Source organism: Acinonyx jubatus, chromosome F2, assembly GCF_027475565.1.
Source record: "Acinonyx jubatus isolate Ajub_Pintada_27869175 chromosome F2, VMU_Ajub_asm_v1.0, whole genome shotgun sequence".
Classification (NCBI taxonomy): Eukaryota; Metazoa; Chordata; class Mammalia; order Carnivora; family Felidae; genus Acinonyx; species Acinonyx jubatus.
Window position 1 is genome coordinate 3,105,884 of NC_069394.1, and position 23,968 is coordinate 3,129,851.

Genomic DNA, 23,968 nt, shown 5'->3' on the forward strand with positions numbered 1-23,968 from the left:
GAATGTCTAAAGGCCACTGTTTGTCAGAACTTGTGCAGACACAGACTCTTGGCTTTACATTTCGTGCTTTAAGCAGGGGTATGTACCTTGCAAATATGATTTAAATGTTTTAGGGAAACTCCTTTCCATGAAATTAGTATTTTATGAAAGTATTCAGTGTGACATATTGCCTGTCTCCTTTTTAGTGAATAATTTAAAAAATTTTATGCTGATTTTCCTAATGTTCTTTATCAGTTTGTCGGTACACACAGAAATAACATTCAGACGTTAAGTATTAAATAAGCTGGCCATTCCATGTTTGAAACGTCAGCATCTTCCTGTGTTGGTGTTTCATTGGCTTTTTTTTCTCCTTGGGGATCAACGTTTTGATACCAGATCTTGTGAGCTGTGATGCATTAAGTTCCGCATGCGTATGACAAGAGCATAAGTGAAAATATTTGTCATAAAAACCTAGTAGGGCACTGGCTGTTAGCAATTGTATGTTGTCTTTACAGAGTGAGATGTTAGACTTAGTAACTTACTTACCTGATTCTCAATCCCAGCATGTTCATTTATTACACAGCTGTTTTATAATAGATGCCTAAAGTGAAGATACATTGCCTAACGGAAATAACTGTAAATCAAACATTTAAAAATTTTTTTTTAATGTTTATTCGTTTTTTTGAGAGACAGAGACAGAGCGTGAGTGGGGGAGAAGCAGAGAGAAAGAGGGACAGACACTCAACCTACTAAGCCCTGTGAGCGCCCCAAAAGAAACATTTCTAAAGCTGTGATATGGGGGGGAAGATGTCTGTGACACAGACACCAGAGCATTAAAATCTCTTCTTTCTCACACGTTCTCCCAGCTCACGAAGACAAGCCAGGATGGAAATAGGCTCCTCACAGAAGGGGGACACACAAATGTCCAGTAAGCACTGGACTCAAACGAGCCAGATCGCATTTTGTGTTACTAGTTTGGTAAAGTGAGCCATCGCGGAAGATGTGCCCTTGCACTTTGTTGGCGTCCATGCCAGCTGTTGGGGCTCGTTGTCTACCTCCTGGAAATCCTCCTGCAAAGTTAGACATGGGATGTTCCCTCTGCGCTGTTCGTAATCACTCAAAACCGGAAACAGCGTGAGCGTCCACACTGTGGGAATTAACCGCTGGGTGAGGGAGCACGCGCCCCTGATGCAGCTCCGTAGCTGCAAACAGTAATGAGATGGTGCGGATTTTGTGCTAAAAGCCTACAGCACGCGTGTGAGTGTGCGAGAGTGTGTGTGTGTGTGTGTGTGTGTGTGTGGAGTGAAACCTTTGTGTGTTTATTTACAAGAATAAAGGAGTCCGGATATCTGGACGAGCTAAGTGACCGACTGTGGACAGTGAGCACTCCCGGGGAGGGGGCAGGGGGAGGTGTGTTTGAAGCAAAGGGGGTGGGGCTACTGCCTTTCCACATTACGTACCTTTATGATTTAGATTTGCTACGGTGTGTCTGTACTGTTTAACTTTAAAAAATAGATAAAAACTTTTATTCGAGAATTAAAAGCCAAATGTAGGTTCATAGGAAGATCCATCCTTCTTCCTAAAGAATTTATTCAGACAAATAACATACCCCCCCACGAACGACTCGAGAAGTCCTATGTGTGGGTTCAGCTTTGTGAATTTAAAGGAATGTCCGAAATTAACCCCTGGAACCGGGTGTTTCAGGCGGTGAGTTCTAGTGTTGAGAATGCTGCCGCCGATGTTGTGTGTTGCCGCTTTTCTCAGAGGTCTGTTACTTTCAGATCTGTTCCTTCCAGAAAGTGCTCTGTTAAGACCCTCCACTCGTCAGTCGGCTCATTCACAGCCTGCCTTCTGCTCCTGCCCGGCTGCTTAGGAAGCGTCTGTGCGCCACGTGTTTATTCACTGGTCTCTTTCTCTCTCCAAGGAAGCAGGCGTTCCGACAGGGGGTGCAGACGGCTAGAGGCCACGCTGACGTGTCACTTGGAAGGCCGTTATTAACGGGCAGTGGTGGATGTGGGCGACATGCGCTGGTAGCAGCCACGGGTGTTCCGATAGGAAGTTCCAGGAAGTCCACTTTGGCCTCCATGCTGTAACTTGGTTATGTTGCTTGAAACTTGAGGCCAGGAAGTCGGAGTGAGGAAGCTTGCGTGGAATCGCCTTAGCGCCCTGGGCGCCACGCAGAAGCTTCGTGCGCTCTGTGTCACTCGTGCCGCACAAGCGTCCGTGCAAGTTAGTCTGGTTTCTGTTTTCTCGGTAAATAGACAGTTGTTCAGAAAGTCACTCGGGGCCCGAGGCTGATTCAGTTTTTGGTTTACCGAGTGGTGGTCCGAGAGCCGTCTGAGCACAGGGTACCCTGCTGAGTGTCCCGAGACGCCCGTGGGCAGGTTCGGTGTAACCTTCAAGCGGTTCTGATACGTGGGAAGTGCCCTGTAATGAGGCCAAAGCCCCAGCACGGCCGCCCGAAGCCGCCTGGGCTGTTGCAGGAAGGGCTCCTTTGAGCTCAGATCGCACTTGGGTTGAGCTTTAAGAAATTGAGGAATTTGGTGTTTCTACCAAATGAGGAATTCTTGGTATCTCTACCAAGAAGGAAGAGCTTCTTCCGAGGGTTGGAGGGTGTGAAGGCAGCATGCTGTGTTCAGGGAGATACGATATGCAGCCACAGAGAGCAGGGAACAGCGGAGAATGGAACAGGAGAGGCGGGCGACGGAGCTGCTGGGGCTGGCTTGTAGGGCAAGTGCAAGGGCAGCGAGTGCTAGAGGGGCCCTGGGAAGGCAGCAGAGAGATGGGGCATAGGTGGGCGGACACCCCAGAGAGGGAGACAGGGAGGTGTTGTGTGTCCCAGCAGAAAAAAACAGTGCTTCGTGGGACAAGCAGATGTGCTTAAGTTTCATCTTAAAAGCCATCGAGAGGGGCGCCCAACGGGCTCAGTCAGCAGAGTGTAGCTCTCGATCTCGGGGTTGGGAGTTCGAGCCCCACATTGCATGTAGAGATTGCTTAAAAATTAAATCGTAAAAAAAAAACAAAAACGAGACACTACAGTTCTAAGCAGGGGAATGACCTGATGAGTTTGTACTTGGGGAAGATTATTGTGGTAGCGACTTAGGTCAGGGATGGAGTAGAAGACAGGATTAGTTCAGTGCCCGTCAGATTTGTCCACATAAAAGACATTAAACTGGGGACTGCGTGTGCTTCCTACTTCACAGAAGGAGGGTGAGGGGAGAGGGTCTCCCCCAGCCACCAGACGTAGCCCTTTGCCTCGCTGTGATGACCTCCAGGAACAAGTCACAGTGCCTGGAGCCGCGAGGCCCCAGGCATTGATGGGAGGTGACCCCCAGTAGAGGGCCCAGGTCGGGGGCTCAGGTTCCTGGGCTCTGGTGCATCAGCCCCTCTGCCTCTGCACAGCCCGAGGATTTGTCTTCCTTTTATTTGTGCTTCCTGTACAGATTTTGGTGTTGCGACTGGTGAGCGTTTTTATCAAAGTACAAAATGTCCTTTGGTGTAAGTCACATTGACTTTGACCGGAAGACAGTCTTCATCCTTTAGAGCTTCCTGGGAGGGATGTCTTTCCACCTCTGCTTTGTTTTGATTAGGCGGTACCTTTTAAACCATATGCACCCCCGGTTGGTTTGTGTGTGTTATAAATATTGAAAATAGACCATGAAAACAGCATAATGACCTCCTTAATAAAGGGTTATTGCTAAATTCTGGAGGAAGACTTCTTCTCTGATTTCTGCACATAGTCTTTTCAAAAGAAATAGAAGGAACCTCATCTCTCTCTCTCTTTTTTTTCTCCAGAAGGTGAACGGGCTTTGCCATCAATACCAAAGTAAGTGCCCTTTGTGCATTTTGTCACTTAGTCGTGTTAGAGACCGTGTGGGTTCCATGCTTGATTTTCCATTTGCCTGAATAACCACATTTCTAGGTGTGCAACTAGGGAAGTAGAAAACCAGTGTTTCCAGAAAGAAGTCAAATCAGCTGTCATTCTTGCTTACAAGGGATGTGTCCTTGGGCTGGCAAGTGGGACCCTGACCGCTCTCCTCTGCCGGCCACGCTAGGCTTGCTTCACCACTGCCCACACTGTTCTAAAGCTGTGTTGAAGTTTTCTTAGTTACTGGAGTAGACTGTCCTCTCTCTACCTCTAGGCCATCGTAAGTGCTCTTCTCCCTCATGGTGCACTCTCCCTCCAGCCTCCTTGACCCCGCTCCACCCCTGCTCATCTTTCCGGGCTCATCCTGCATCACTGTCTCTAGAAACCCCCCACGATCCCCCAGTCCTGGAGAGCGTCCCTGTGTGCGTGCCCATAACACCTTCTGCCTTGCTGTAGTACTTATCCCACTTTAAGCATACTATCTTTTTGCTTATCCACGCCCCGTGGTCTTGTGGACGGCCAGGGTCACGTGGCCTTGTAGACCTGGCCCTGGAAAGTATGTGGCACGCAGGAGCCACACAGTAGCCGTGCGGGTGAGTGGGGGGATGGCCAAGAGCAGCTTTGGGCTTCCAGGCAGTGTCTTCACAAACTCAGTGATATTTAACAGATACTCACTGATGCCCCACATTAAGCCACAAACCAGTGCCCAGAATATCTTCAGATGTGGAAAGTCTGTTGAGATGACTGTGAGGGTTAAGATACGCAGAATCGTAAACGTGGATATAAAAGCGGGTGGAGAAGGTAGTAGGTCAGAAGTGGTAGCAGATGCTGTAGACACCGAACAAGTAAAGCAAACCTGAGAAGAGCGGAATCGCCACGAGTCACAGAGCAGCAGACGCTGTGACTGCTGGTGCTCCGGAGGCGGCGGAATCCGCGCACTTGTGGCAAAGCTGATTCGCGGCAGCACCCGGAAACGCGACGTGGCCGAGGAAGCCCCCCCCCTCCCCCGCTGCTTTGGCAGCAGCACGTGGAGGCCGACAGTGAACCTGCTGTCGGGAGCACACGCACCCTTCCCTGCCGGGCGTGGGGTTCAGAGAGAGTTTTCCTGAGTCACGTAGCTGCAGTGGAAGAGAAACGGCTGATGTGTTGCACAGCAACTCTGATTCCACTTAGAGGACCGTTAGGTCTCAGCTACGTCGAGCATTCAGTCAAAGGAGCCCAGTCCCGTGGCTTTAGGCTATGATTGCTGATCATAGAGGCCACACAGCCAGCCGCCTGCGGGACCTTTCCAGTTCCCCGAAGGGATCGCCTCAGTCCCCATGCTTCCTAGTGTAGATTCTATGTACAAGACGCGTCTTCTGTTCAGTGCTTCTGTACTGCACCCTTGCGTATCTGGAGAAAGCCGTCTTCTGTAAAAACACGAGTCACTTTGGCATCTGAAGAGTCTGGGTTCCTTTTCTTTCTCTGTGCTTTGTGTTTTCCAAAATTTTTAAACGACCTACACTTGTATTTTTTAAGTGTTGCTAAAACATGTGGCCAAAATTTTATGTGTGTAAACATGCAAAGCGCAAGTGTTGGTGAGCCATTTCACGAAACAAGCAAGCAGATGTTGAGCTTACGTTTTTTTTCAGGCTGTACATAAAAATACATATTCGTGTACTATCTGCTTTCTTACACGCGCTAAATTTAAGAAGGACCAGTTATACTCCAGTTTCTCAGATGACGTTTAGGAGTGCAGATTTCTTTTCCAGGTGTTTTTTCTCCTGGAGAAACCCTATAAATGTGGGGCGGTCCCTTGCAGTCTGGCATTTAAGTGTGAAATTTTACGCAGCCTGCTAACCACTGGCCAGCGAACAGTGTTGTTGTGCCAAAGCCACCGTCGGGAGTGGCTTTCTCAGCGCGGCTCAGGGTTCCTTCAGTTGTCGATCTTAATTCCTGCCTTGTAGACCAGTAAAGCAGTCTGACTCCTTCAAGTGCCTCAGGTAGTGCAATTTAATCTTCTAAAAATCAGCCTTGAAATGTCTGGTCTCCATGGGAAGCGGCAGCGTCCTGATTACAGGCGCTCCCTGTCTGTCGGCTCGGCGGGGGCTTGGCCTGGAGGGCGCGGCACTCACGGCTTTGCACCTCTCTGTTACAGGCTGGCCAACAGCGAGAAGCAAGGCGTGCGGACACACGCGGTCTCCGTGTCAGGTGAGAGGCTCCACCCGGAAAGCCCCAGACGGCGGCTGCCCCACAGAGCCTTGTGCAGACGTAGGAGCAGCCTCGTCTTTACTGCGGTCGGTCTTGCTAGAGCAGCTTAGAAGACTGAACGGTCTGACTACCCAGGGCTCCGTAACTTTACCGTCATTGAATAGGTTTAAATGTGGCTCGCAAGTTTTCTTCAGATGAGACGTTTATGGATAATGTCAGATTACTTCCAAGACTGTATAGAACTCCAAGTTATTCTTCAGTTGTGATGTCGTGTTCGTTGTGTTTAGAGTGAATATTTTTAATTTTGAACTTGCCGTTATAATTTATCTTTGCAATTCAGAATGTAACAGAATATACTTTGTGTATTTATTGTTTTTTTGAGTTCAGGAAACGTGAAGTGTTTTTAAGTGGTTTTTGTCTTTCACAGTTAACATAAAGTGGTGTTTGAATATTGCTTTTTTGAAAGATATAGTTAAGATACTGGCACAATCAGTATGTTAACTATTTGCTGGTGTCATGAGTATGGTGTGCTTTCCTTGGTATGTTTTCAAAACATATGTGCCTTTTTTCCCCATTTAAAAATGTGGAAAAGAGAGGAAAAGTGAGGGCAGGAAGCATCTCCTGTGGACCCATGTTTGCTGTCTTAAAATACATACACGATGGATACATACATCTGTGCGCACGTACGTGTACACGTGCGTGGGCGCACATCTAGTCTGTCCTTGGCTCTGCGTTACATCTCTAAAATGGTAGCTTCCTAATAACTCCAGTGTCTGATGATCTGATTTAGAATAAGAAACCTAATTCCTATTGGTTTACTTTCCCTTGGGTTAATCTTCCCGAAATTTAGTTTTGTGCTTTTGCCCAGTCGCTGACTGTATTCTTTTTTTCACGTTCCAGCTTACAAATACAATTGCTTACTTTTGATCGTGCACAAACACCCCACAAGCCCTCTGTCAAGAAGCGTTTGTGCCCCCGCCTCTGTACACTCGGCCAAGATCCTCTAGTGATGAGCTGTGTGACAGATGTGTGTCAGAGCTCTGCTGTTTAAGAAATCATGGACCGCTTCCCGACGAGGGGGAGGGCGTTTTGAGTACAGAGCTTGTACCCTGGGCCTGCGTCAGAAGCTGGTGGGCTGCAGGGCTGCCGGAATGTTCTAACACCGCAGTCGATTGTGCTTGCATGCTGCCTTCCCCGGTGCTCCCTCCTGACCCGGCAGTGGCGCTGGGGCGCTCAGGGGTGCTCAGCATTTGCACCTGTGGGCCCGTCCTCGTCCAGGCCGTGGTGGGCGGCAGAGACGGGGCAGATGTAAACCAGGCCCTCAGGGAGTCTGTACTCTGGTTGGAGAGACAAAAGCCCGCCCGGTGCAAGGTGGTGAGCGTGGCGAAGCAGTCCGTCTGTGAGCAGGCCTGGATCCGAGAGAGCCAGCGAGCTGGGCGGCCCCGGGTGTCGTGCAGGGTGTTGTGTGGAGCAGGTGAGGGCGGGCGGGGCGGGCCCTGTGTGCCTCAGCGCCACCCTCCGTCATCCTGCCGGCCCACGGCCCTTCCCGCCGAAGGCAGAGCAGAGGTGCCCCGTTAGGCGCGTCAGGACTCCACAGCCCACGTGACGTAAAGTGGGGCCTCGCAGAACCTCCACGTCTCCTTTCACGTCTTGTTCCTTCTCCTGTTTTCCTAACCCCTTTGAATCAGGGTCCTCACTTGAGGCTTTGAACCTCTGTTGTTAGTGGCTGATCATCCTCGCACGCCCGGGTCTTACCTCCCCCTGCCCCCCCCCCCCCCCCCCGCCCTTGATCGTTCTGCCTTCACACTTCCCTGTAGCTGTCCCGCGGCCTTGGGTCTCTACCTCAGTCTCTTCTCCATGTTGATTGATTGCACTGCTGTCACACGTGTTTCATTGAAATTGGCAGCTCGCCGCTCAGAAACTCGAGTTGTAATTTACAGTCAGTCAGTTTAGACTCGTTAGCTCAGCCCTCAGTGGCCTTCCCCCCACCCAACCGACATGTTGTTTTCCAGAAAGTGGTGGCCTGCGCCCCTCCCTACCTCCTCAGGGCTGTTTTCAGCCCACCTGTGCGGTCCCCTGGCCCGGACACTGTTTTCATCGTCCCGTGTCAGTCTTTCTGGTCCTCAGAGTCGGTGGTCCTGTTTCCTACGTGGCTGTCACTTTGGGCATTTACAGCTACAGGTGAAGAACAGTCCTCGCTGTCCAGGGATATTTAGCGACAGCACCGATGGCTTCGGGTTTCTGTTGACCCTCGGTCATTCCCCCTGCTGCTCGCCCACATCAGTGGGATTGGACCACATCGGTGGGATTGGCGTGTTCGTATCTTCCACACAGGCTGAGGGGCCTGCCTCACACTTAATCCAGAAACTGTTTCTCTGATACCTAGAAAACCAGTACTGTTTGTACACCCCGAGGGTGCTTCTTTCCCTAGCAGCCTGGAAGCCCTACGGCACCCGAGGGAGAGATCCAGCTGCCCCGGTTCCTGCACAAGCCTGCACCTGCTGCCCCCACGGCGAGCCCGCTCTGCCTCCAGGCTCCCGGGTGAGGCTGCGGTCCAGCAGAATGCCAGCCATGAGCATGTGCTTTTGTGTCCTGCCGTATCTCATTTAACCCGTGGCACACCCTGGCAGATGGGTGTTGTTCTGGTCGTACATTTCCCACTTACGGTAATTCACTCAGCGAATAGTTCCAGACGCTGGGGTCTGATGGTGAAAACGAGGCCAGCCCTCTTCCCTTATGAGTTGACAGTCTACGGAGGAGACAGGCCAGACATGCTGGATTGAAATCAAGCAGTTAAACCAAGAGCAGTGAGGGAGAGGCTATTTACAATTCTGGTCGAGGGGCTCCTGGCAGGGTCAGTCAGAGGAGTGGGCAACTCTTGATCTCACGGTTGTGAGTTCGAGCCCCATGTTGGGTATAGAGATTACTTAAATGAAAAACGTTTTTAAAAAATAATAAAACTGGTGAAGAAAAGTATCTCTGAGCAGGTGATGCGTGGGCAGGTAACTGAATGAAGGGAGAGACAGAGCCATGCAGACAGGGAGACGCGGTGCACTGGGCCCCGGAGCAGGAGTGTGGAGCACAGAGAACAGGGGAGGGCCAGACGATGCCGCAGGTGCCCAGACTCGGGAGCTTGGCCAAGGTCACACATAGCCAGCAGGCGACAGGACTCTCTTTACCAAATGTTCACTATAGTCTGCACGGCATTAAACCTTCACGTGCCTTATCGTTCAACCCCTGCGACAGCCTTACAGGGTCTTGTTCATCCCCCCATTTCACAGATACAAGGAAGGAACAGTGAGGAAGTAAACAAACTTGTTCAGGGTCACGCTGCTTGAAATTGGTGGACCTAGGATTGGAACTCGGGTCGTCACTGCCCTCGAGGCTGTACTGCCTTTCAGTGCTCCTTTAGGGGAGTTTCCCTGCTAGATGATCTTTGTTAAGATCACAGTTGTAATTGATGTTGAGTATATGGAGAATTTATCTTTGAAATCTGGACAAAATTTCCTTATGAAAACAAACTTAATGTCGCCAAATGTGAAGATTAACCAGATTCTGAGGGCCAGAAGTAATTTTTTAGCCTAATTATTAAGTTTTTAGGAAACACGTGCATGTTATAGAGCTGAGTTAGGACTCAGACCTGAGAGGCCAGTGCGTGCACGAAGGGGTCTGCGAGCACCGCAGGGAGGGGTGCGGCCTGCATCCGTGACAGGGCTTGAGCTGTGTGCGTGTGTGTGCAGATTCTCCAGGAATACAGATATTTCCAAGGAAGGGCAGTGAATACAGCTGATTTTGAAATGTGCTTGAAGGCATAAACTCTGGTTGTTTTCTTTGGATGGTTTTTATATTTTAGGGGCTGTTTGTTTTTTAATAACCAAGCCCTTCATCAAGCCATGAAACCTTACATGACCAGAAGTAGAGGGTCACATGTGGTGATGATGCCACCACATTATGAACAGGCTCCCGTTGGATGTTTAGATTACTTATAATTGGACCAGAGATTGTAAAACAATTTTTCTCTTTTGTATCTCTGCCATGAAAACCAATGTGTAGTGACCCTTTTTCTGTCTGTGGAAATGTTCGCTTTCGTTGTTTCTGCTGAGACCTATGTGATGATATTTTTTTCAGTATTTATCGCAACTTAAAAAAGTTTTTTAATGTTTTATTTATTTTGAGAGAGAGACAGCACAAATGGGGGAGGGGCAGAGAGGAGCGGGACACAGACTCCCAAGCAGGCTCCAGGCTCTGAGCTGTCAGCACAGAGCCTGACAGGGGGCTCGAACTCATGAACCATGAAATCTGACCTGACCTGAGCTGAAGTCGGACACTTAACCGACTGAGCCACCCAGGCGCCCCTTACTGCAATTTTTTAAAATTTTGACTTTGCAACAGATTCTTTTAGTTTAGTTGTTAATCATGCATCAGCGTTTCCTTTATTACTTTTAGGGTTTTCGAGTCTGTGACTAAAAGTTACCCTAAACTAAAATATATTTAACAAGTAGATGTTGTTTGCTTTCAGCTGCTTCCTTATAGATTCTACAATCCATTTTATAAAATATGCAAAAGTAGCTTGTAAACTGTAAAGTTGTATAAATTGTAAGGTGGTGTGTATATAGTCCGTAATAATTATTGTACTTTTCTCTTTTCCTGTGGTCTCTGGAATACTAGGTCTGTCATTTATTCGTTGCTCTGTTCCAGCTCCGTAAATAGTACTTATTTATATACGAATGAGGCCCAGAGATGATGCCTGGTGTATCTGCGTGCATTATCTCGTTTAAACCTCAGGGCCGTGTTCCTCGTGCTGTCTCCACCTTACGGAGGGGACATTGAGACTCAGAGCTGAGGTGGCTTGGCCTGGTTCACACAGTAAGCAACAGCCTGATTGAAACCCACGTCTTGGACCCCAAAACCCATTGTCTTCACATGAGATCACACTGAATCACTCAGAACTTAGTGATTTTCGTCTGTGGAAGGGACGGCTGTTTGGGGAGAGTTTGAGTGCAATTGCGTTTTAGCCTGTCCCCCCCCCCCCCCCACTTCCTTTGGCAACAGTAGTGTGGTGCTGACCCCTCCCTGACACTCTTCTGTTAAAGTTCACACCTGCCCTGTCTTCAAGTTTGAAAGCATTTCTTTTGTCTGGTTTACATGCTAGCTTCTATGCTGATAATGCCGTACTTTACGGGTAGTCTCTATCGCTGAACCTTGACTTTTAACACTAGCTTTTAGGCATTTTTTAAAAGTGCCCTAATTTAAGAGTATTAGTGCCTAGTACACACAAAGTTAATTTTTGTGCATTAAATGCTCTGTGACATAATCTAATCAAACTGATGCTCCCGATTACTTTTATGTGCACAAAGTGGTTAAGTGTTGGATGGTATACCTGGCTTACTAGAAATTCTTCAGATTTCAGCGGTCATGAGTAGGGATCTATGATCAGTGTTGTGTTAGGAGAGACTTTTAGCCACTGAGAGGTTCACAGTTGTGTCTCACTGGGGTGGTCAGGACGGCTGATGGTGCTGTACGTGGATGATCGAAACACCCCACTGTGCTGGCCTCCCTGCACCACCACCATGAGGTCACTTGAACTCCCTTTGCCTCTGCTGAGATTTGGGCTGCTAGATCACCTGCCTGTCCTTTCTGTCTTCTAACGGAATTGAGAAAAATACTCTGGAGTCACACGGGTACGGAAACATCCACGATATACATAAGAAGTAGTATCCAGAGCCAAACTGGCTTCCCAGTCCTGACGCTTGAGTTGGCCTTGACCCCTTGGCTATAGGCATGTAGAGGGACATGTATAGGCTCCCTGGAGGCAGCAGCCTGACACGCTTCAAATTCCAAACAAGCCCGCATGAAAGGCAGAGCAATAATGACTATGGCAACAGTTTAAACAGCGTATTCACAGGGCGCCTGGGTGGTTCTGTCACGTAAGCCTCCAACTGCGGCTCAGGTCATGATGTCACAGTCCGTGAGACTGAGCCCCGTGTCAGGCTCTGTGCTGTCAGTTCAGAGCTGGGAGTCTGCTTCAGATTCTGTGTCTCTCCCTCTCTTTGCCCTTCCCTCACTCACACTGTCTCTCAAGAAATTAGGTAGGTAGGTAGGTAGGTAGGTAGGTAGGTAGGTACGTAGAAAGAGAAAGAAAGAAAAGAAAAGAAGAGAAAAGAGAAGAAAAAAGAAAAGAAAAGAGAAAAGAAAAGAAGCAGGATATTCACTTTTCCACACTCTTTCCAGGCCACACACATCTGTTCCCTTGGCCCTGTGCACTTGATTCCAAAATGGAGAGTGTGCCTGCCTTGTTCCTAGTCACCTCCACATAATAAGGGGTCTGCAGTACCTCATGAGAGACTTTGAATGAGAGTGTTTATACTACTGTTTGCTTTGCAGTTTGGCCGTGTTTGAGTGTAGCTGGTTCATGAACCTTCTTAAATCTTCTGGGTGGGCTTATTAACATAATAATTAAAAATCTTCAATCTTTAAAACAAACCATTACTAAAATGCAAGAATCCCATGTATCATCTTGCCAAATAGAAAAACAAATACTGCTAATGTCCAAAGGCCCTGTTATATTTTTTCTTCACAGAGAAACATTTTAAAAGAAGGCTTGAAACTTTTAAAATATAAATTCTATAACTTGACCTCCAAGCTTTCCCTCCGAGTTTTTAGCATGATGTAGCTGCATAATAATTGTGGAACTTGTTAAAACCCAACCACGTGGTTCGGGACAACACATTTGAACACATTTGGTTCCTACTAGAAAGGCCAGAAAACTGCCTTCTTCTTTCCCTTTATTTTCCAGTTTGTGAAACAAGGACTCTTGCCTTCCAAGTCAGATCCTGTTCTGTGTTTTCTTTTTGGAGCCTCATTACGAATCTGTGGATCTTCAGCATCGTCAGGGGTAGGGGGCCCCCATGACCACCCGGGTTGGATGGTCGCCGGAGTTTGCCCACCCACACTATCTGCCCTGAAGGTCCGGCCGCTTTCCCTGTGCCAGCCCCTCGAGAAGCCCCATGTTGCCCCCATCCCCATCACACACGCCCATGGTGTGCCCTCTCCCGCTCTTCTCTGCGCCTCTGGTCACCCTCCCTGACCTGTGTGACCCTGTCCTGGGGGCGCCGCTGCCCTGCTGCCCTCCTAGCCACAGCCACGGTCTTCTCTCCGAGCTGTTGCTGCACCGGGACTGGAGGGGAGCTCAGTGTCTGAATCCTGGCTCAGCGCCCCCTGCAAGCCCCGGGTGATTTCTGTGTTGGTGCTAGGCGATTCTTCCAACCCCTGGCCCCTCTGTGTGGGGCTCCGGCCCTCCTCTCGCCTCCCCCACCCCCTGCGACAGAGCTCGGCACAGGGGGTGCTGCTGTTCCCCCAGCTGCTTCTGGAAATCATCCTTCCCTGACTTCCCTCCTGCCTGCTTCACCACTGCCACCCCACCCTCCACACTTGAGGACCCCGGCTCCCTGTCTTGGGGCCTCTTGTCTGCCGCCAGTTGCCACCTCCGGGATCTTCCTGTATCTCATGCCTTCGTTATGCTGGTTACTCCCGAAGTGCCATCCCAACCCCAGAAGCTTCCCTGAGCCCTAGACTCTTGGGCCGACTGCGCTCTGGGGCCTCATGAGCCTCTCGTACTTCGTGTGCTCAGAAGGGAGCCCTGACCTCCCCGCTGAGCATGCAGCTCTCGGCCTCCTCTTAGTGGCAGCTCCTTCTGGCTGATTGGACCGGTCTTTGGGGTGCTTTGGGGTGCTTGCTTCTTTCTCCTTTATAATCGGCCGACTGGTACATCCTACCTGGCTCGGCGCTCAGAGCGTGTCCAGTTCAGCTTTCTGTGCAGCTGCCCTCGTTCGCGGGCACCCACTCCGTGCCTGGAGGGTTGCAGTAGCCTGGCAGTTCCTGCACCCTTTGAAAGCTTCCCGGGAAGTCTTTGACACTTAAGGCCAATCACCTCACTTCCTTTCTTACAGGCATCTACCCTGACGCCACTCACAGTGCAGCCAGAGCCCTGACGTGGGCTTCTAGGTCTGTGTCACCACTGGGAGCACTGGCCACCTCTCCCTCACCCCTCACTCTTTTGTCACCCTGCCCAACCTCATTGCTCCTCGGTAAGTGGCCCAGGCTCACCTCTGCAGAGCCGGGCCTGCCCTGCTGCTGTTGGCTCTGCCCAGATGTGCATACGACCCTTTCCCTCTACTCCCGAAGGCTTTTTGCAAGTGACTCCTTCCGTGTTTAAAGTTGCAGCCTCACTAGAAAGTAAGTACGCCCAGCCCCCTTCTGTTCTGTTTGTCCCTGTAGCACGTATGTGTTGACACACCAGGTAATTTACCTTTTTGTTTACTGTCTTTTCCCCGAATGAGAACACAAGTTAAATAAGGTAGGAGTTGGGAGGCTAGCGTCTACATGGTGGGCCCAGCGCATGGCAGGTGTTTAACAAATGTAACTATCTTGTATAATGTAATGTATCTCAAATAAAGTAATTAGAAGGGTCCTAACAATATTTTTTTTTAGTTTGTTGTATTTATTTTTTTGAGAGGGAATGTGAGCAGGCCAGGGCAGAGAGAGGGGGACAGAGGATCCGAAGCAGGCTCTGTGCTGACACCAGAGAGCCTGACGCGTGGCTCGAACCCACGAACCATCAGATCGTGACCTGAGCTGAAGTCGGATGCTTAACCGACGGAGCCACCCAGGAGCCCCAACATTTTTAATGATGTGGGCTGATCTTGGTATCACTGAAGGAAAGGTATACAGTAAAACCTTGGTTTGCATGCATAATTCGTTCCAGAAACATGCTTGTAATCCAGAGCGCTTGTATATCAGAGCAAATTTCAAGAACCATTGGCTCAGTTGTGATCATGTGATGTACGACTCGTATTTCAAGACATCGCTTGTTTATCAAGTTAAAATTTATTAGAAATGTTTGCTCGTCTTGTGGAACACTCGTGGAACAAGTTACTTACAATCCAAGGTTTTCCTGTGCTTACATTTTTAAGAAGCTACTTGCCTTTTAAGTCAATGTAAAGAAGTCTCAGCCCAGTTTAGAAACAAGCAATGGGAACATGGGAACAGCTGGCACTTCCGTGGTGGTGGCCTCGTGCGTGTGGCCTGGGGAGTCCCCCGGGACCCTCTCCACAGCTCTTCCCTGGGAGAAGCCTCTGCTCCTGCCTCGTTTCGCAAATAAAACACAAACAAGTTTGGTAAGATTTTCAAGGTCAAGGAGTGAATAGTGGGGCCAGCATCTCAGTTCACATACATGTTCTTTGTATTTTTTATGTTTCCATAATTTCACACTTGGAGAATGGTTGTGTAAGAGCAGTGAAATGAAGTCTCGTCTATTCTTTATTCAAATCCACTGTGTTTGTACTTTGGCCCTCTTACTTTATCCTTCACTCAGTTTTCTTCCTTTGAACCATTTGAAAGCCCTTGTGGACAGGGTGTGCCTTTCTGCCTATAAACTTTCCAACGTGTGTTTCCTAAGACCAAGGACATCATCTTAAACAATCACAGCGTAACTATCAAAATCAGAAAACCTAATAGTGATAGACTGCTGTTGCCTTATCCACAGCCCGTGTTCCTGTCTCACCGGGTAGCGTCCCATAGAGCTCTTAGGCCGGCCCCTTCTCCTCACCCCCCGGCCCGAGCTCCTCCTGCCCGCCTGACAGAGGGCACTCAGGCTTCACACTGGACCCCGTTCTTAACCGAGGCATCGCAGGGAGCTGCACTCACGCTGCGGGGGTGGGAGGTGAGATGCTCGGGAATGAGGTTGGGGTCGCAGGGTACCCCGTCCGGTCTGAAATATCACATCATATGTTTCAGTTCCTCTCGCTTGTATCCGCTAACACGGTGACACTGTCTGCAAGCTCTTGGCCATCGGTTGGTCCCCTGGCCTTTCTTGAGGGGCCCCTGTGGCTGTGCAGTTAAGTTTTGCATGTCTCCTTTGTCTTTTCTGTCACGCGTTATCACCGCTGCATCTCAAAGACCGTACGTCCTTTGTTTTGACCTCGCTTTGACAGACGCCCGCTGCTTCTCCGCTCTCTTGTGCTGTGTGCTCCTGGAGGGCTAGGATGGGTAACGTGGGCCCAGCCAGTGTCTGGTGCAGAGAGGGCGGTCACATGGGTTTAAAGTGCATGAAAGAGGCAGGCAGTCCCTAGGTCGGCGCTTTGCAGCCTGTGTGTCCAAACCTCCTTGCTGGTTTTTACGTTAAGGCAGTTGATTCACAGTGTGCACTTAAGGTCTGTGAGTCTGTGTCTTTGCTGAGGATTTGGGAAAAATCGCTCGTAAAACTCTCACAAATCCGGATCTGCTAGTTTCTGGCAGTTTTTCTGTATGGCTGAATGTCCACGAGGTTCTTGAACTGTTCATCCGTCTTTGTTTTTTGTCTAGTCTCATTTTGTTTTAGTTTTGTTATTTGTACAAATATCTATACCTTCACCTGGCTGGCTCTGCAGAGCTGGGAGACTGCTATGTCTGTCCAAAAGTTTCTGTATCTAGTAGTAATCTTTGCTAAAAGACGAACTTGCACTTTAAAATGTTAATACGTTTTTTAAAACTCAAGCATAGTTAAAGCGTGCCAGTAGTGAAATAAAAGCATTGCGATTTTGTTTCTGCTTTTATACATCTGCCTTAAAATGTAACCTAAGTTTCCTTTTGTACTGAATAATGTGTTTCTGTTTTTCTCTTCCCTCCTCTCGCCTCTTTGTAAAGGAGTCAGTCCCCGCCAGCATAAAGTTAAGAAAGCTAGGCGCTTTCTCCCTTTGGTCTTCTGTTCCCACGAGCCTTCTCCTACGGGTACTGCACTAGCTTGCGCCAGCTCCCACTCGCCCGTGCCGGCAGCGGACCTAACCCCACGCTCGTAGACCGTCCCGAGCAGAGTGGCCTGTGCTGGGTGTCCACGCTCGGTAGCCGTACGGGGGGCGACGGTTCGCGGTGCCCGTCTCTGGGCTGCTGTCCAAGAGAAGACTTTTTGTTTGCCTGTTTGCCGGGTTTCCCACGCATGACAGGGCGAGGCGTAGCTTCCTGGTTTCCTTACGGGGCTCGGTGTTCTGCCTCGGGGGCCGGCAGGTACCCAGCCGTGCCCTGCGGCCGACTGAGTTAGCGAAGTAGAGCGGTCGGGCCGAGCCCCGGACGTCTGCTCCTGCTTTGCTGGCAGGTGCTCTGGGGTGCCGCGGGGCAGAGGCGGCCGGGCCACTTGGATAGTGTTCTGGAAAGCAGAGATCGTTTGTTGTAAGTAGAACAGGAATTTCTCCACACAACACTGCATAAATTTAAATGGAAACTGGACGTGTGGTACAGCTTATGTGCTGGGCCTGGCCTGTGGCCCCCGTGTCCCGGGACCCCCATGGCTCGCTGGGGGAGGCCCTCCCGGAGGAGGCGTGCTGAGGGCTGGGCCCCTGGCTAGCCTTTACCAGACTCATTAATGACTGGTTATTTTCACTTTTATCTGAGCCGATGCAGATTCCCTTTGAGGGAGGTAAAGGCCATTTTTAGCATTTAACTGCGAGAGCCTATAGGATTAATTTTGCTCAGTGTGGTAGAAAGCAGCTTTGCTGAACCGCTGTGTAACTTTGTATAATGTGTTGACAGCTTCGAACTCGCCATAATGTCCTTAAACGGAGTAAACACACTTTCTGCTGCAATCGCTCTTTTATCTTTCGAATGAGACCTGGGGGGTGAGTTTTTGTTTTCCTTGCACTTTGATTTACTTGTCATGTTAATAGTGTGTCTCCCTCTCTCCCCTCTCCCCTGCCCCTCTCCTCCCCACCCTCCCTTTCTTTGCATGCTACCTGGATCTGCAGATGAAATTAGTGGGGACGGTAATATTTATTTTCACATTTGTGTTACTAATATCAGAATTATTTATTCGTAAATATGGTTCAGTATTCAATGAAAGGCAGAATGTGGTTTTGATTCAGCAAAACAAGTGTGAAAAGATGATGCTGTGAACAAATGATCTCCTAAAACTTGTTGAGGGCTTTGCACTTTCTCTATCATGTGTCAGTGGTAAATTGGAGTTGTATATACACACAGTGAATTCTCTAGGTTTCCTTGTTAACTTTGGGTTTCAAGAAAGATTGTCACAATGGTACCACTCACGAGATTAGTCACAGTGGAAAACTGTCAGTGATAGAGATCCCCACGGGATTTCCCAAATACAGCATATACACATAACAATTTTAGTCTGGGAGTGGGTAGCAGAAAGGAAGGAGCAAAGCGAGATCTTTAAGAACCACACAAACTAGCGAGAGAGATACCGGCAACAGTGTCACGATTGTTCTTCAAGCAGTTGAGGGTAGCACTTAATGAGCCGGAAGTTTGAAAGTCACATTTTGTGACTCAGGTTCCCCACTTCCTGTCTGCCTACATGAACCTTTAACTCTTCACACGAAACTCAAATTAGGGGGGAATGGCATTTTTCCTCGTGATGGAATGAGAGAATGCTTTCCCTGAAGGTTTCGTCTGGGTCATTTTCATGGTAGGATGGAGCACTTGAGCAGTGAAAGGTCTTAACCACGTGACTTTGGGAAAGTGCGTCTGCTCCGTGCGGCTGACAGCATGGAGGGCCCCTCCTCGGTAGAAGCAGTCAGTCAGTGGCCGCTGCTGGCGTGGGGCCCCGTGTGCAGGTGCTAGACCGCGCGGCTCCGGGTGGGGTGTCGGGTGTCGTCGTGGCCGCGAGCCCGAGGGGGATCCCCGAGGCCACGGCTGCCGCAGGATGCGTGGCAGGAAGGAGGCTCCAGCTTCACGCTTCCCCCCACCCCCCACCCCATCCTGTCACCAGCGGCCTCCCTCAACGGGCCTGCGCAGATTGCTTTATGTCCCGCGTCCTCATCCACAAAGGTCTCAGTGGTTGTTGTGAGAATTACTGTGCAAACGTGAAAATTTGACCACGTGTTCATGAACACGTGGTTTTTCCCACATCGTCTGTGTAAAGAACCCGTTCCCCCCCACACTTGACCTTCCCAGTGCTGTGGGCCAGACGGGGCAAATGTTACTGTTCCCGTCCTGCAGACGAACAAGCCGGGCCTTGAGGCTTTCGTCACTTGGGGGCGCACGCGCTGAGGCCCGTGTGGCCCAAACCCAGCCCACCTCTTGTTCTTCCCCGGAGCTGAGGACGATTATTACTGTTTTTACTGAGTGGGGAAAAGACAGTAGTATTTGTGGCATCAGAACCACGTCAAATTCCCATCTCAGCGACCACAAGTAAGAGCTTCTTAGAGCACGGCCGCCCCCATCTGCTCCCGCGGCTGCCGACGGTCACTTAACAGCGGGGTCGAGCAGTTGCAGCAGAGTCTAAAATGCACACCGTCCAACCCTTTCCGGAAATGAGCTGCCGAGCCTGGTCTGGGCCATGCAGCTGGTTGATATTAAAAGGAGCACGGTTGGGCCCTTCCTGGCTTCCTAGAAAAGAACTCTTCCCCTGCTCCCCAGTGCCTCTCGGCTAATGGCACGTCTCCGTCCCCCGGGTCAGATAAGAAGCTGTGACACTGCTCAGTCCCACCGAATGGCCCAAGTAATCTTGTCCCCATCAAGGCATTGCTCTGTGGGACTGATGCCATGTTCCAGGTCCCTGAGGGCAGGACGGAAACCAGTCAGGGGAACAGGCTGGCAGAATTGCAGGGGTCCAAGCTGAGGCACGAGCGCCACAGGGGAACAGGGGACACCGCTGTTGGCCAGGCCGGTAGAGGAGGTCTGCCCCTCTCCCATCAGAGATTGAGCAGGTTGCCCGCGTTTGAGAAGTTCGTGAGCCCGAGGGCTTCTGTGCGGCTTCTTTTATTGACAGCCACAGGGTGGTAGCCGTTGTCCACGGACACGCGCTCCCCCGATGCCAGGCGGAGCCCCCTTCGCAGAGACCCCAGAGGCGTCAGGCTCTCTCGGTGACAGAGCACGAGACATCGTGCAGCCGTATCGTTTTTGACAGCAGCCTCACCTCTTGGGACCCTGCTCTAAGATGAGGACTTGGTTCTTTTCTCTCCTAATTGCTGAGCTGTCAGTTTCTGTCCCTTTAACATGTCTCCCTGTCACTTTTATTTTACCACCTACCATGATACCCAACCTTTCAGATTATAATGTACCAGGTTTGGGGAGTCTCCATTTTTAAAAAGGTTTATTTTGAAGCATTTAATTCATGGGCCAGGTACCCTGAGACCGTCTCCCCAAAACACAGGTCCCATTCTTGTGAACATCTGAACAGAGCTGTGCCGGTGTTGGGGGGGGGGGGGTAGGTGGGAGTGTCCCTAAATGTCCCTAGAGGAGTAGTCCATAGTTTTGGAGCCCAAAGTCCTCAGGGACACTCGGCTGGCTCAGTCAGTGGGACATGCGACTCTTGATCTCAGGGCTGTGAGTTCGAGTCCCACGATTTAAAAATAAAATCTTTACAAAAGCAACCAAAGTGCCCGTAAGTGTTGTGGAAGATCCTAGTGAGGCGGGCACTCTGCCCGAGTGCCGCTCCGCGTACCAGCCCACCACTGATTGGCACCGGGACCCGGGGGACCCTCACGTGCCCTGGGGGTCTCAGGTTCCTGTCCGCGGAGGGGGGCGATGGTCACAGTACTGCCTGGCCGGATAAGCGGAACAGTTTCTATCAGTGTCGGCCACGGGCTGCCAGCATCGTCCGTAAGTGAGGAATGTGGATCTGGCTTCCCTGATCTGTGCCCAGATCTTGAACCTGCTTCCTGTTTTTGTGTTTGTTCTCCTTGTATCATGCCATTGTTTTTGGGGGGAGGGGGGACGTGGACAGTTTCAGGCTGGCCTGCAGTTTCTCAGGGGCCCTTGAGCGTGTAAAAATACCTCTCATATCGGTATCATATTATCCCATAATCTTAAGACCAGAAACGAAACAGAGAGCTGGATCCATGTCAAGCGTTCCTGGAGAAGTATGCCCAGCGTCACGGCTGAAGGCTGCTGTGTGGATGGCCACAAGCAGAGTCTTGTAGGCCTGTGCGCCTTCAACGGTGTCGACTCTGCTCCACAGGAACTGCCTCGTGGAGGACACAGACACTGCAGTAACGTCTTCCCTTACACCACAGAGCACAGGCGCCGTCCTGAGTGACGCCCAGATCGCTCTGATAGCCCCCGGGTTTCACATAGAATCCACAAAGCATCGAGAGGAAAAAATTATAGGCTCTTACTCATGGTTTTGTGAATTCATTAAAGGATCTGCAACTTGATTTTTCCCAGACCAGTTTTGTACACTGGCCATTTTATTTTTATGGCCTCAGATTGTCTCAGAGGTTGGAATCTCCAGTGAGACTTTTATAAAGAGAGGCAGTCCCAGAAGCCACTATAGTCCCACCGGGAAGGCCGACCGGGAGTCTCAGCAGGCAGGCACCCCTCAGCTGCCAGACCCCTTCCACAGGGCCCTCCGAAGAAGCACCCCAAGGGGCTCCCATTTTGTGCCACGCCTCTACGTGGCTCATTCTCCTGACGACCCTGCCGGTGGACGTGTCCCCACTCTACACGCGAGGGCACAGCTAGGGCACAGCCAGGCGAGCTGCCCCTGCAGGATCGGCAGGCCGGGCACCAGCGCCACCCCCCACGGTCTGCAGCCTTGCACCGGCCACATAGCTCCTTTGCCCCAGCTTTGCGGGGTGTGTGGTCCCCTCACCACCTGAGGCCCCCTTACCACCCCTCTCTGCCCGGCCTGTATATGCCTGGCCCCTTCTCCGTGCCGGGCACCGTGCCAGATGCCGAAAATACAGCGGTCAAACACACACCTGGGCTCCGCTCCCCTGGGCTCTCCGTCTGGAGGGGGACAGACAGTTGACAGGGGACCAGAGGACTGCCAGATCGTTGATCCTGATAGATGCTGAGGAAAGTAAACCAGGCAGCATGGTTAAGAGTGAGGGGGGTAGAGGGCAGGTTCGTTTGAGGCAGGGTCTCTGGCTTGGTGACACTTGGGCCGAAACCAGAATTGGCCGAGCCAACGCGAGCCCCAGCCCCGTGCTGAGTGCTGGGTCGGAGGCCTGCTGTGACGTCACCGCGCGCCGTGCCCTTCTCCATCAGGCGGGCGGTGTCCCCACAGCCACATAAGGACTCGGTGCCCGTGGTGGTGATTGATCCATGACGTCCCCTCGTGGAGCTCAGAGCCAAGTGCGAGGACTGCCGAAGCGCTCTGGTGACAGGGCGGCGGAGGAAGGCGTGTGGAGGCCGGGCGCCCGGCAGCTGTCCCCGCCGGGATCCTGCTGCCCCAGGGTCACCTCTAAAGGCGTGTGCTTCGTAGAGAAGGAGGAGTAAGGGTAGCGCCTGTTTGTGGAAATTCTGCCTCAGCTTTCTGAGGGGAGGGCATACAGTCGAGCTGGGCAAATTTTGGAGTAAAGGGAGAAGACGGATCCGCAAATGGCATGCGTGTGACGTGTTGCCTCAGCTGTCCTAGCTGTTAGTGCAGAGTCCCCCTCCGCTCGGTCCTTTTTCTTAAAGTGCCCTAGTCACTCCCTTCTGTGCCCAGAGAGCATTTCAGCGTCCTTCATTAAGCCAGCTCACACAAAAGCAAAGCTGTGGGCCGAGGACATGCCAGTCACCGAGAACAGGGTAAGAGGGAGAGGCAGAGAAATTAAGGAACGTGAGGTCTGGGCAGAGTAATCCTGAAGTGGTGTTACTTACGACACGTAAGAGTGATACACATCACGCACCCTCCTTTCACACGGGACTTAGCAGTGGTTCACATTTACTAGATGGTTCAAGGAGAACTGATCTGTGGACTTTGTTCTGCCAGCTCAGCCAAGAAATAAATTCTTCCAGGTACTCTTAGCTTCGGGCTCCGTCATTACCATGGCAGCGTGGAACAACTGGCGTCCCGAAGAACGTAGACTATGTATACTCTCTCTTTCCTGTAATTTTAGCGTCTGAGTGAAGTAGTAATGGCATGAAGGAAAGAGCTTTCAGCTCGTAGTTTCTCTGGGGCCACAGGTGGTGCCTGGTCAGGTTCTCTCCTGGAAGAGCTCCCTTACGAGACCAGCGAGGAAGTACGGCCTCCTTTCCTGGCCCAGCAGTGGCAGTCCTTCTGCCTGGAGCAGCTAAAGGTTTCCCTCTTGACAGAAGGAGAAAACAGACAAGGCTTAAGTCCGCGTACGTGTTACTCAGGTGAGGGTTTTCTCCCAATGAGCTTCCCCCCATCGACGTGGCATCGGATCTCTAAGTCACCGTGTTACCAAGAGGAGTGAGTGGAAACACGGAAACGCCTTGACATCACCTCAGAAAAGAACTCATTTTAATACGCTCTTTCTTCTCATTTCATTCTTTCTCTTAGATGTTTTACCCTTTTTGACGTTAATGCGTAGTCTTCAAATATCTGAGTGAAAAGCGACAAGAGAGAAATTCCTGCGTTTCTTCCACCCTGAACAGATGAAATGCATGACCCGTGTCCTCAAACGTCAGGCCGCCGTTTTTGCCTTCTAAAGGAGAGCATTGAGCTCATGCTGTAGAGTCTAATTATGAATGATGTCAGGTTCCCTGTTTTTGAGATACTCGTCTTGTTTGGAGAAATCCCGGGAGACAGCAGTGGGGCCCAAACGTGCCTTTGGTGTAGATGAGAGAGAGTTGTGCAGTCAGTGCAGATGGGCGGCCTCAGATCGTGCGCATAGTTGCTCCACATCTTTCTGTCATTCGCAAGGGCTCTCTGTGCGAGCTCTGTTTGCTCCCTGAGAAACAAGTCTGTGTGTTATAACAGACTGCACCATGACGTCACTTTTATTTCCATAAATGACTCATGTGTGAGCAAAAATCGAGTAATCGTGTTTTAGGAATGTGTCGGCATAACAGGGGACTTAGGCAGATCGTTTTGCCTTTTCAAATTATGTTAAAGGCCGGGAGGTCAAATAGTTCACATCTTCCAACGTGTCTGTTTCCTTCCCTGCAGAAACCGACGACTATGCTGAGATTATAGACGAAGAAGATACCTACACCATGCCCTCAAGTAAGTAGGCTTTGGATTTTGTTCTTGTTCAGATTTGACAGATA

General features: G+C 50.5%; 1 protein-coding gene across 19 annotated transcripts in view; it reads left to right on the forward strand.

Moving 5' to 3' along the window:
• The window catches only part of PTK2 (protein tyrosine kinase 2), a 256,989-nt gene that overhangs the window by 161,739 nt on the left and 71,282 nt on the right, over positions 1-23,968 (forward strand). For 14 of the 19 annotated variants that reach the window (XR_008292471.1, XM_053208063.1, XM_053208073.1 and 11 more), the window contains 4 exons: positions 3,775-3,805; positions 5,985-6,037; positions 13,987-14,124; positions 23,868-23,924. Coding sequence is in view for 18 of the 19 variants with exons in the window: in XM_053208063.1 (XP_053064038.1) it covers positions 3,775-3,805; positions 5,985-6,037; positions 13,987-14,124; positions 23,868-23,924 (279 nt within the window). In the remaining variant the exon portion in view is untranslated. Of the gene's footprint in view, positions 1-3,774; positions 3,806-5,984; positions 6,038-13,986; positions 14,125-16,720; positions 16,805-17,811; positions 17,830-23,867; positions 23,925-23,968 lie in introns of all 19 variants that reach the window. The other 5 variants (XM_053208074.1, XM_053208065.1, XM_027063813.2 and 2 more) reach the window with 3 other exon arrangements.